The sequence below is a fragment of the Mus musculus genome, chromosome 2, assembly GCF_000001635.26.
Source record: "Mus musculus strain C57BL/6J chromosome 2, GRCm38.p6 C57BL/6J".
NCBI classification, from domain to species: Eukaryota; Metazoa; Chordata; class Mammalia; order Rodentia; family Muridae; genus Mus; species Mus musculus.
The window spans coordinates 90,978,828-90,992,077 of NC_000068.7; the positions used below are offsets into that span (position 1 = coordinate 90,978,828).

Consider the following 13,250-nt stretch of genomic DNA (forward strand, 5'->3'; position numbering starts at 1 on the left):
CCCCACCCCCATATAAATAGTTTGAGTTGAGGACTAGCCTTTGCTGCACAGTGAGAGCCTGTTTCAAAAACAGACAGACAGACAAAAAAAAAAACACCAAAGTTTTTCAAGAAATTAATGAGGGCATTTACTAACTATTTGGAATCTTGCTAATGAGTCATGCATTTAAGACAGTTAGATCAGTGAGTATTGTCATGCTACCAGCTCTTGTCTCTGGAGTGTGTGATTCAGTGGACTGTGTAAATGCCATTTTCCTTGGAAGGACAGAGTTTTCTCATTGATTAGAATGCAGACATTTAGAGGAAAGTGAAAAATAATAGAAAGAGAGGTGTTTGTTATCATTCTACTAAGAAAGGCACAGGATACCTGAAAGTTTTCTCTACTGGTCAGATACAATTTTTTTTTTGTTTTTTTTTTTGTTTGTTTGTTTGTTTTTTTGGTTTTTTGAGACAGGGTTTCTCTGTGTAGCTCTGGCTGTCCTGGAACTCACTCTGTAGACTAGGCTGGCCTCGAACTCAGAAATTCGCCTGCCTCTGCCTTCCAAGTGCTGGGATCAAAGGCGTCCGCCACCACGCCAGGCTTTCTTTGTTTTGTTTTGTTTTGTTTTGTTTTGTTTTGTTTGTTTGTTAAAGATTTATTTATTTATTTATTATATGTAAGTACACTGTAGCTGTCTTCAGACACTCCAGAAGAGAGAGTCAGATCTCGTTACAGATGGTTGTGAGCCACCATGGGGTTGCTGGGATTTGAACTCCTGACCTTCGGAAGAGCAGTTGGGTGCTCTTAACCACTGAGCCATCTCACCAGCCCAGATACAATTTTTAAAGTTTCCTAGATCATCTTATTTTCAGCATCCTGAGTTGTTGGTTGCTTGTTTAACAAGTAGATACTGCTGTGGGTTACTCACAGCTTCCTTGCCCTTTATCCCTTGGTATCCTCCTTTGTACTGTGTTTTATTTTATGACAGAGGTGTATGTAGTTCAGGCTGGCCTGAACTCTTGGTCCTTCTGCTTCTACTTCTAGTGCTGCTGAGTTTATAGGTATGTACTACCTATACCTGGCCATTTCTCTGCTTTAAAGGTGGTAGATCAAAATCAGGAAGACAAAACTTTTCAATAAAATGTCTTCTAGTGTATGACACTAGCTCCTCTCTTAACTTGCAGGTAAGGGCCCACTGTAGAAGACAGTTTTAATTCTTTTTGTGAGGGTGCTTTAGTTTTCACTTGAACTACTCTTTGGAACCAGGCAGAGTGGTGAATGGTTGTATTCTGAAGATTGGAGGTAGAGACAGGTAGAGACATTGTAATCTAAGGGTATATATAGGTTATGGAGTGAGACTTTGTATCCAAAAGAAAAACAAAAACCCTTCTTTGGTTGTCTTAATATCAGTTGGGGAGTGATATCAGGAATTGAACCCTGTTGCCTCACACATACTAGGCAAGCACATTGCTACTGGACTACACTTCTGAGAGACCCTGCCTGCTTTTAAGGAACTCATGATTTTCTCTTGCTAGACAGGCTATTTCTAATGCCATAAGAATTACTACAATCTCTGGGTCCTAGTATATGTCCCTCATACCTTCCTATTTTAGCCTTAACCCCAAGCTTTGCTTTTTGCTCATGGTATCCTAGAAATTTCCTGACTAGCATGTAAGTCTCATAAATCATACCTATCATAATGTGGAAGAAGTAATGCTGTAAAAACTAGTCACATTACAAGCCAGCCATGATGCCTGGAATTGCAGCAATTGGGAGCTGAGGCAGGATCTGGAGGTTATCCTGGGCTACCTGATGAGTTCAAGGCCAATCTGGAATATGGTATGAGCCTATGTCTTGGAAAGATTAACATAGTTAGCACTGTGCTCTAAAACTATTTCGCTCAGTTCTTTACATCCCCTGGAACATCATTAACAATGGAAATTTTAACTTGGCTCCCACTCTTCAGGGTAACTCTCCAGGCATACCATCTCAATTAAAGTTGGGACCTCCTATGTTATGCTTGGATTTCTTAAGAGAAACAGACACGAAGAAAAACTATATGCGGATTATCTTCCATAACATCTGAATTCTTAAGAGAAGTTCCTGCCCTAAATGGTGTTAATACTGTATAGGACTGAATGAAGTGTTGTGGATTTAGTAAATGCAAGCACCTGTCTTGTTAGTAACTTTTTCTCTTTTGTGCTAGGAATTGAACTCAGGCTTTGCATATGCTGAGCTTAGTTCTACCTCTGAATAAATCCCCAGATCCCCTTTTAATAATGTTTTATTGAGTCTGTCTCATTTTGTAGCTCAGGCTGGCCTTGAATTTAAGCCAGTCTTCTTACCAAATACTAGGAGTATATGTTTGAGCCACCAGGTCCTACTTTCCTCTTAATAGCTTTTGATGGTATAGTACAGGTTTAAGTAAATCTTTTTTAACAAGTTTTGTTTTGCTAGCCTTAAAACTCGAGATCTGCCTACTCTGCCTTCTAAATGCTGGGGTTAAGGTGTGCTCCGTCATGCCTGGTTGTACAAGTTATTGTTGCTACTTTTAGTATGAGTTTTGCTTTTATAATTATTGGAAACATCTTTGCTTTATTGACTATAAATTAATTTGGTCAATATGAAAACAGTTAAGAGAACTCTGTTGCCGGGACTCGGAAGGCAGAGGCAAGCGGATTTCTTAGTTCAAGGCCAGCCTGGTCTACAGAGTGAGTTCCGGGACAGCCAGGGCTATACAGAGAAACCCTGTCTCAAACCACCCCCCCCCCCCAAAAAAAAAACAAAATCTCTGTTAATCCCAGCTATTTGGGAGGCTGAGGTAGGAGGATTGCAAGTTGTAGGGTAGCCTGACTAACCTATTGAAACCTTATTTCAATTTTGTTTTCTTTTTTAAAGAAGCTCAGTCCCAATCACTGAAAAAGAAGTTGAAACAAACACACAAACTTGAGCACATGTTCTGTGCTAGTTAAGAAGAGTCTTTGTTTTCAGAGAAAGTAGTTCCAGGTCTAGCTTGCTCTTTGAAATTCTTAACTTTTCAGACAGACACTGTCCTTGCTGACTTTGAGCAGCACTCTGATTAACTAGACAGAGTATAGCTGGAAGGAGTTATAAATGGAAGTTTGTAGGGACTGGGGCAGTACGGAATCAATCTCTACTTACAAGATTGTTCGATAATGTTTAAAAATAAGGCAAATTGGTTTTGTGGTTTCTCTCTTTGCTTTTACCTTCAGTTACTTTCTCATTTTCTGATTATTTTGGTTTTAGTGGTTCACCACCACCCTAGGGCCACCAAGATAAATTTACAAAGTCAGAAACTTGACTGCCTTTAAAAAATTTATGCCTGCTACCTACCTATTTGGGGAATTTGCTTGGGGGGAAATAGCAATGTTCTCTCTACCCTTTAGCTTTTCTGTAGCCTCCTGCCCCATACCAGGGGAGGGGCTGGAGATCTAGTTCACTTGACAGAGTGCTTGTCTAGAACCTGTGGATCACTAACTTCCATCCGCATCACCTCATAAACTACACTGGTTTGGTATGATTGTAATTCCCAGTACTGGGGAGGTGGAGGGAGGCAGGCGGGTCAGGAGTTCAAGGTCATTCTTTGCTACATAGTATCCAAGTATGCTAGTCTGGGATACAGAAGACCCTATCTCAGACATAAAAAGAAAACAACAATGATTATTCTGGTTAATACACGCCGGAGGCAGAGGCAGGTGGATTTCTGAGTTTGAGGCCAGCCTGGTCTACAAAGTGAGTTCCAGGACAGCCAGGGCTACACAGAGAAACCCTATCTCGAAAAAACAACGACAACAAAAAAAAAATCCTAATTATTCTAATACCTAACTGTACCAACTGAAATTCAACCTCCGAGACTTGTTATTTGTTGTGAGATTTGGGGGCAAATATCTTTAATTCTCCAACTTCCAGTTGATGTTTTAAAATGACCCTTGAGACTGGCGGTGGTGGCACACACCTTCAGTCCCAGCACTCAAGAGGCAGATGCAGGAGAATCTTTGAGTTTGAGGCTGCCTACTCCACAAAATGAGTTCCAAGATAGCCAGAACTACACAGGGAAACCCTGCCTCAAAAAACAAACAAGCTGAGGGGGGGGGGAAGGGGGATGGAGGCCAAGACTAAGCACAGAGAAGGGTCTCTGTTCATCTTTGTATTTGGTGCTAATCAAGAAGGATGAGAGGAGCAATGATTAAAAACCAGGGGAAGGAAACAAAACTTTATCGTTTTCAAAATAATTCTGGTTATTCTGCCTTTTCCTACTTTCTCAGTATCTAGTACATGGGAAGTTTACTAGTTTCCTACTTTCTCAGTATCTAGTACATGGGAAGTTTACTAGTTTCCTACTTTCTCAGTATCTAGTACATGGGAAGTTTACTAGTTTCCTACTTTCTCAGTGTCTAGTACATGGGAAGTTTACTAGTTTCCTACTTTCTCAGTGTCTAGTACATGGGAAGTTTACTAGTTTCCTACTTTCTCAGTGTCTAGTACATGGGAAGTTTACTAGTTTCCTACTTTCTCGGTATCTAGCACATGGGAAGTTTACTAGTTTCCTACTTTCTCGGTATCTAGTACATGGGAAGTTTACTAGTTTCCTACTTTCTCGGTATCTAGTACATGGGAAGTTTACTAGTTTCCTACTTTCTCGGTATCTAGTACATGGGAAGTTTACTAGTTTCCTACTTTCTCGGTATCTAGTACATGGGAAGTTTACTAGTTTCCTACTTTCTCGGTATCTAGTACATGGGAAGTTTACTAGTTTCCTACTTTCTCGGTATCTAGTACATGGGAAGTTTACTAGTTTCCTACTTTCTCAGTATCTAGTACATGGGAAGTTTACTAGTTTCCTACTTTCTCAGTATCTAGTACATGGGAAGTTTACTAGTTTCCTACTTTCTCGGTATCTAGTACATGGGAAGTTTACTAGTTTCCGCACCGAACAGTCCTCCTTCATGCATTATTTTAGACTTGAGGCAATTTTTAAAATGTATTTCTTCTCTCTTCACATACACTCCCCTGCAGAATTTCCACCATTGTCTAATTCCTGTTAAAAACTCAGAAAGACCTTTTGCTCTAAAGTAATTCTTTCACATTTTTGCTGCAACAACAAAACCACACACACAAAAATATAAGTCATTCTTTCATAATTTTGCAAAAAATAAAAGTTAAGTGCCTGATGTTGCTTCTTAATGTTATATCAAATGCTGCTTGTTCCAGCCATGTCAGAATCAGGCTTTTTTAAAAGAACTAGAAGGGCTGACATGGTTCAGCGAGGTTCTGAGTTCAATTTCCAGCAATCACATGGTGGCTCACAACCATCTGTAATGTGATCCAATGCCCTCTTCTGGTGTACATGAAGACAGCAACAGTGTACTCACATATATAAAATAAATATTTTTTTTTAAAGAGCTTAGAAACTTAGTGTTGCTGGTACTTGCCAACAATACAGACACAGAGGCATGTGGCTCTCTGTGAGTTTGAGGCCAGCCAAGAGCCACACAGTGAAACTCTGTCTTGAAAAAACAAGGAAAAGCACTAGAAACCTGGGCATGGTGGGACTCCTTGAATCCCAACACTTTGGAGGCAGAGGCAGGTAGATCTCTGAATTTGAGGCCAGCCTTGTTTACAGGGTGAGTTCTAGTATCCAGGGATAAGAGAAACCTGTCTTTAAAAAAAAAAAAAAAACAGGTTAAAAAATGTTTAAGACTAAACAGACATATAAGGAAATAAGCCAAGCTGGGATTTAATCACAGCACTAGGGAAACAGAGGCAGTTTGATCTGTGAGTTCAAAGCTAGCCTTAGTGAGTTCTAGGACAGCCTCTGTTACACAGAGAAATCCCGTCCTAAAAACAACAACAAAAGGAAATAAGATATATCCAGAATGAAAGGTATAGGAGGCAGAGATAGGTTAACCCTCTTAACTAACAGCAGACCCTAAGTTAAACCACCTGCCACCCCTTGTTTCTAATGGGAGTATATGTAAGCAAAGATTGTTTTTTCAATTAAGGGTTATTTTCTGTGAATAACTGACTTTTTTAGTTATTAATTTCTTTAATATCTGTATTTTTACATTCATAATTTTTACTATTGCTTAGTGTTATAAACCTTTAAAAAAACTGAGTTAATTAAAAATTATTTCTCTTTCCCACAAGTTCATTGAGTTTAATTATACTGAGCTAGCTCTTGGGACCTGCCTAAAAGAGACACTCTTCTCCATGGAGTAACATTTGCATATTAGAGGTTTTTGAATCATAAAATGGATTTTAATAGCAGTGTTTAAGCACAGAAATTGTAGGGCCTCCACTTCCTGCTTTCTTTAAAAACTTATTAAGCAACTTTCAGGGAATTCTTTTGAATAAAAATTCTGTCTGGGGGGTTAAAAAATCAAGTGTTCTTAGCCCTAGGCTTGATCAAAGTGTCATAGGGAATATATATCCTTTCAGAAGTTGTGCAGTACCCAAAGGTTCAGTTATGGTTTCCATGTTTAAGTACTCTTCTTCCCTTTGATAGATAATGTGATTCTAATTAAAGTAACTAGCTCTGCAGATCAGTCTGGCCTCAAACTCAGAGAATTTGTATGTTTCTAATGAATTATATAGAAATATAGTGACAACCAGCAGGATTTCTTGAAACTTTATTCATCTTTAAGTTAATTCTTAAATTAAAAAGTCTAATTTGATCTTTGACTCATCAAGTTCTTTAGGATGGGGCTCCTGGTCCAGCGATTGTAAGAGAACAGACTTTCCAGTTACTTGTGCAGTCCCAGCTAGGGTGTACCTACAATCTAGAGGGTTGGTGAACTGGACTGTGTATTATTTGAAAACTCTTCTCAGCTGACACTTACTTATGCTTCACCTTTTAGTGGAGTTGGGCGTGCTTTTGCTACGTCCATCTGCAAAGTTGATCTTCAGAGACCTTTGACAAAGTATAAAAACCATTTTCTGTTAAAGATCTAGTATTGGAATGGTTATGTGTAAGCTTTGAAGAGAAAACCTAGCTCCAACTTTCCTAGGTCAGGTGTAGATAGGCATCAGCCATTGTTACAGATTAGAACTACCTCTTAATATGCTATCCTTCCTTCTATGGTTTAGGAATTTGTGCATTTTCCTTCGATTGTTTGAGATAGGGTCTCATGTTATTCCTAGCTGCCCTTGAATTTGCTATGTAGCGGAGGCTTACCTTGAACTGCCTTTATCTTCCAAATGCTAGGATGACAGGCATGTAGCACCAGCCCCATTTCATTTTGCTTCTTTTATAAGCTGAATATAGCATTTTTCAAAGTTTCCTATGTTGTGAACTGAGCTTGGGTGAAGGGAAATCTTTGAAGTAAGACAACCCCGGTGATAAAAATGGAAAGGAAGCCTGTGAAATTTGAGGGCCCTCAGAGCTAAGTTTTAGAATCTGCCTAAATATTGAAATGCCACCATTTGTTGTTTAGGGGGACATGGATCTAAATTGAGAAGGGAGCACACATCTGCCTTGGTTGCTAAGTATATCCATCTCAACAGCTCATACTGGAATTTTATTCTTGCTTTCATCCGTCTTGGTTTCAGCAACAGTGTTTTTACCCTTTGGCACTAGGGATTGAAGCCGTGTTGTTATACATACATGCTAGGTAAGTCTGCCACTGACTTAAGCCCCTAGGCCTTAAGGAGGTGAGGGAATAGAGAGTTAGCTTGCATTAAGCTTTCCTTCCCTATGGTTTGAATTTGTGTCCCTAATAGACACCCTAATAGACAGGTGGTTTGGTTTTTGTGTTTTTTGTTTTTTGTTTTTTTTTTAATGATCACTACTGGCTTTTGTTTTTTTGTTTCATTAGAAAGGTCAGTAGATTAGTGGGGCACATGTTTAATCCCAATACTTTCAAGGCAGAAGCAGGTGGAGCTCTGAGTTTTGAGGCCAGGCTAGTCTACAGATCAAGTTCTAGGACAGCCAGGGCTACATGGTAAGGGGTGTGTGTGTGTGCAGAATATTACTATTATTATATAATATAATATATAATATTACTGTTCCTTTTAATTTCTAGTAAAGATTCAGAAGAGTAAACATATTTTGCCTGTGTCCACCTAGTGAGTGATACTAACCCAGGGTTTTAAAAGGCCTGTCTGATGAGCGACTGATTTATTGCTTTATCCTTAGCACGTCTAAAAAGAACAGGGCCAGTGTGGCAGAAGTAGTTGGTCAGTAGCAGGGTTTAGATGGCCAGTTTCTCCAACAGCCTGCTTCTCTTGGTCTTACTTCTTTCTGTTCAAATCACACAGGACAGGTGTGAGTAATAGCAAATTGTTCCTTCTTTTGTGACTGTTATGGGATTAATTTGAACCCTGTTTATTGCAGTCTTCAAACACATGGAGACTAAGTTTAAACCCAAGGCCAACAATTAGCTCTTTAAAAGTGTTTTCACCACATGAGGTGAGGTAGGCTTCTTGGTTACTTTTTGTTGTTGTTGTTGCTGTTGTTTTGTTTTGCCTATTTGCTTTTTCCTTCAGGTAATTTTAGATCTGTGGGGCCTTAAATCTGATTTATAGGGAGGACTTTGGATGATGTGAAACAAGTTTGTGTTTCTTCTGCTTTGTTGGCTACACTATCTTCATGAATCTGACACACTATTTATCTGACAGTGCACTTAGTACTGCTTCGCCAGGGAAAATCACACAAAACAAGCCTGGTGCATCAGCACTTTCATTGTGTGCTGAGCTGAGCCTCCCTTCACATGGTCGCATCCCCATTTCAGTCCAATACTCCCTTTCCCAGCCCCTTCCCCAGACCTGCCTCTTTCTGTGGCACTTACTGCTGGTTTCCCTGAGCTCCGTTTCCACTTTGTGTTTTTTGTGGGGCCCAGGAAGCTAAAGCTGTGTATATTTGTGGATCAGACAAGTGCAGCAAGTTATTATCATTGGCTTCTGAAGGGGAGAGTGAGGTGATGGCTGCGTTTAAGTTGGATTTCCTTCCAGAAATGATGGTGGATCATTGCTCTTTGAATTCCAGTCCTGTGTAAGTATTTTTGTTGTCCTATTTTTATCATAAGCAGAGGGAACTGGGCTGTTATTATTATTTGGTGAAACCGGTCCCTTAAAAGAAACTTCTTTAGAAAGTCTACATTTGATTTTAATTACTTAGTCTAATTCTTATAACTGCTAATTGCTTCCAGGATGAAACTAAGTTCTTTGCATGAGGGTACACTTGATATATGACTAGCAACATTAGTTCAAGTGTACTGGCTCCCATCTCTTAAAACTGTAGTGTTTAGCCATACGACAGATTCCAAGGTGTTTTTTAAACTGGCTTTACTGCTTTGAGTGGGTATGCAATAGTTAAATAATCCTTTGGGAATTAAATATTTTGTTATTGTTTTTGTTTTTATTTACTTACTTTTTATTTTTTTTGAGACAGGGTCTTGTGTAACCCAGGCTGGTCTGGAACTCCCTCTATAGCCGAAGATGACCTTGAACTCCTGATCCTTCTGCTTCTACTTCTTGGGTGCTGGGATTGCAGGCATGAGCCACAAAGCTCAGTTTGCCAGACATAGAACCCAGGGCTTTTGTGTATATTAGGAAAACACTGTCATCCTCAGACCTGATTGCTATTTTTTGAGATAGTTTCCCTATATAGCTCGACTGGCCTCATGATCCTCTGTCACATCTGCTGAGGTGCTATGTTTGTATACAAGTGTAACTATACCCCACTACACTAGTTTTTAACTATTATATATTCTTAAGCTCTTGTCACAGAGAACACTGGTAGTTATGAATATTACTTAGTATTACATGTAGTGTATTTTGCATTCATACAGTATATTATGAAGATAATTCTGAACTTTCATTTTCTTCTATCTTCTTGCTAATTGAAATACAATTCAGCATGTAATTTCAATAATATTAGCATATCCTCATCATTAAAAAAACAATCAGTAAAACAAAATTATATCATTTTTGATAGGCAGTTTGCTCAAATAAATTGTGGTTGCAGGAATGCTAGCTAGGCAAAATGTTAACCTGACCCTGAGTTGGGGCTATAGGGAACCTGAGTTCTGGACTTGGTAGAGAAGGATCCCATTTACAGCCTCCACTTCTACATCAGACCTCAGTTGTGTATTATTTGTTATTTTAATCAGTGTCCTTGGTTTTATCCACTTTACTAAGTTCAAAATACCCTGAAACATCAAGTAAATGCACCTTTATTGAAAACCAAGAGTGTTAAGTGGGAGAACGTTCCCTAGGTGGGAATCTTTAAAGTTTGGCCTCTCTGTTCAAATCACACAGGACAGGTGTGAGTAATAGCAAATGTTTTGTGAGATAGTTTTGAGAGCTTTGAAGTTAGCCACATTACTCTGTTAAAATGGTTTGTATGCCTTCTCTGTAGTCCTCCAGATAGTAATTTAAATTTGCTTTTTAAAAATGACAGTTCTTTGCTACCAAATATTTTTAGCAATAGTTAAAAGGATGATTTACAGTGTTATCAAGATTTAGCACACGAAGTGTGCCTGTATCTCAGAATATATGATGGCTAAGATTGGAGTTTGTGGCTCAGATTGTCTTTGTGTTCTAAGCAGTTTCCTTCTGTGTAGCTGTTGCCTTTGTTGAGCCTCCTAGTGTGTTCCTCCTCCCTCCTTTGGCCTTTTCTTTTTGTGCTAGAAATCAGCTCACTGAGCAGACAAACGTTCTGAGGTCACTCCAGCCAGACGGCCTCTCCTCCCTCCCCTTTTTTTCCTTCTCTACTTTCTACATAAAGGGTCTCATGTATCCCAGGCTGGCCTCTTAAATCGATGTGACTGTCATTTGCTTCTACTTCCAGCTTATATAAAATTTATGCTGGGATTCAAACTTGGGGTTTCCAAGCACTCTACCTATTGAGCTACCAACCTCAGCCCAGTTCCTTTAGTTGTCTAAGATGTTAAACTAACCCACGATTCTATCTATGACATCTGTGACAGAACCATTGCATGGACATCACTGGGAATTTTAAAATCCGGGTTAATTTTTATGTTAAAGTAAGGTTCAAGACTGTATTTTAAGTATAATGTGTAGTTTTTAAATGTACATTGAAGTTTGAAATAAATGGATTTACTGTGGGTATTTTGAATTAGCCAGAGGTTGTCATGTCTAATATCCAAAATTATTTGCATCTGTTTTTGTGGTCTGTCTTCAGCAAAGCTTTATAAGGCTAACTGCTTTGGTTTTTGCCCCTATTCTACAGACGAGGAGCTCAGTTGAGAGAGGTCAGGACTTGCTTGCTGAAGACAAATGATGTCAATCTTGAACACAACACTCTTTTTTGGAGGGGGTGGTTAGATCAGGTATCAGTGAGTAGCATATACTTCATGTCACTAGATCCCACTCCCATATGAATGGTACATATGATAGAATGGAACTTATAAAGAAGGGTGTGTGACTAAAATTATTTTGTCTAGGAATGTGATTGATCAGTATATCATTTTTCAAAAACAAAATTTTTTTTAGCAACACAGAAGTGATGAAAGAGTCCCAAAAGCCTCAGGGAGGCCAGATACCCTGTTTCCTGTTCTGCTCATGTCTCTCTGCTTCTTCCCTTTGGTCATGGTGAAATCTCCCGGTAGCTCTTTTCATTTGCTTACACTTCAAGAAACGGAGTTCAAAGAGCCCTGAGCCTCTGGCTCTCTCACTGATTAATCTCTTTTCTTAGCTTCTATGTTTCTCAGGACTCTCTACATTCTTTAACTGCCCTCAGTCCCCTAACTTGATTCTAAACCTGTCTATTAGATATCTTTGTTTGATGTCTTCCTTACAGAAAAACAATTTCCCAAATTGTGTACATTAGAATCCATGACTCCATTTTTTTCCCTCACCCAGAGTTCCTAAAGCTCCTCGTCCTACTGAATCATGATGTAAAGGTGAGAATGGCAGCACCTTTATAGAGATTCCCCCTGGTTTCCATAGTCTCTCTCCACCCTAATTTATTTCTTCTAAATTATTCCCAGGATTTTTCTTTTGATATATGTATGCGTGCACACATTTGGAAGTGGGGTGTGCAAGGCCCACTTTGTAGCCCAGGTTGTCCTGAAATTCACTATGTAGACACGGCTAGCCTTGAACTCATATGTACCTACCTGCCTGCCTGCCTGCCTCTGCCTCAGGAGTGCTGTCATTAAAGGCTTGCACTGCCGTGCCTGGCTCATTTTGTTTCTATTTTTGAGACTGTCAGCTTAAGCCCAGGTTGGTCTTAAGCTCATGATGCACTCACCTTGACTTGCCAGGTCCTGGGGTTACAGTTGTGCACAGTTTCAGCTGGCTTGCCAAGGACTTTTTTTTAAAAGAAAAGTCTGATCATTTTCTTAATTCTTAATTAAGACTTAGGATAGCAGAGAATGGTCGTACATATCTGTAATCCTAGCAGTTGGAAGCTAAAGACTAGAGAGAGAAATGGGAGTTCAGAATAATTCTCAGCAACATAGGGAGTCCAAGGCCTGCCTATATATGTGTAACTCTGTCTTAAAAGCAAAAGGAAGGGAAGACAAAGGATTTCTTAGATTGAAATAAACACCAAGCTCTTTGTGTATCACAGAAAATTCATCTTCTGAGTCTGTCAAAGTTACCTCTTTATCTATCTTGGTTCCTAATCATTTCACTTCCTTCTGGTCTATTAACTCTCCCCCCCCCCCAGACAGGGTTTCTCTGTAGTCCTGGCTGTCCTGGAACTCACTTTGTAGACCAAGCTGGCTTCGAACTCAGAAATCCGCCTGTCTCTGCCTCCCGAGTGCTGGGACTAAAGGCATGCGCCACCACGCCTGGCTGGTCTATTAATTTCTGTTCTCTAACTCCCATGTGCATTTTCTTTCTTTCTAAAGTTCGCTATTCTTTTCTCTGTCCTTCATGGCTCTTAGGTGTTCAGTCCTATATGCCATGTATCATTTCTCCTAGTTCATCTCAAATCCTTGGCCTATGCCCCTTTTCCAAATCAAGCCATGTCATTAGCCACATCTTCTGTTTTGTTTTTGGTTTTGTTTTGTTTTGAGACAGTATCTCATAAGGTAGATACTGGCCTGGAACTCACAGAGGTCTGCCTCCTGCTTTGATAGTGCTGGAATTGAAGGTATGCTTAGCCACCATACCAAGTAACACAGAATTTTTATATTTGCTAAATAATTTGTTGAGTGTAGTGTTTTCACTTGTTTAGTATTACTTTCTGAGGCAGATTGTTGCTCAGTCTTTCATAGAACCATATGATGGTGGTGTTGGTATTCTGACACCATAGTAAGAACGTGTTTGTTTGTTTGTTT

The 13,250-nt window shown here is 39.5% G+C and overlaps 1 protein-coding gene across 22 annotated transcripts in view; it reads left to right on the forward strand.

Moving 5' to 3' along the window:
* Positions 1 to 13,250, forward strand: part of Celf1 (CUGBP, Elav-like family member 1) — a 79,239-nt gene that overhangs the window by 38,569 nt on the left and 27,420 nt on the right. For 13 of the 22 annotated variants that reach the window (XM_030247123.1, XM_006498669.2, XM_030247083.1 and 10 more), the window contains one exon: positions 8,838 to 8,989. The exons of the other annotated variants lie outside the window; for them this stretch is intronic. In XM_030247123.1, the coding sequence (XP_030102983.1) occupies positions 8,919 to 8,989 (71 nt within the window). In that variant the 5' untranslated portion in view covers positions 8,838 to 8,918. The remainder of the gene's footprint in view (positions 1 to 8,837; positions 8,990 to 13,250) is intronic. 22 annotated transcript variants of the gene reach the window in all.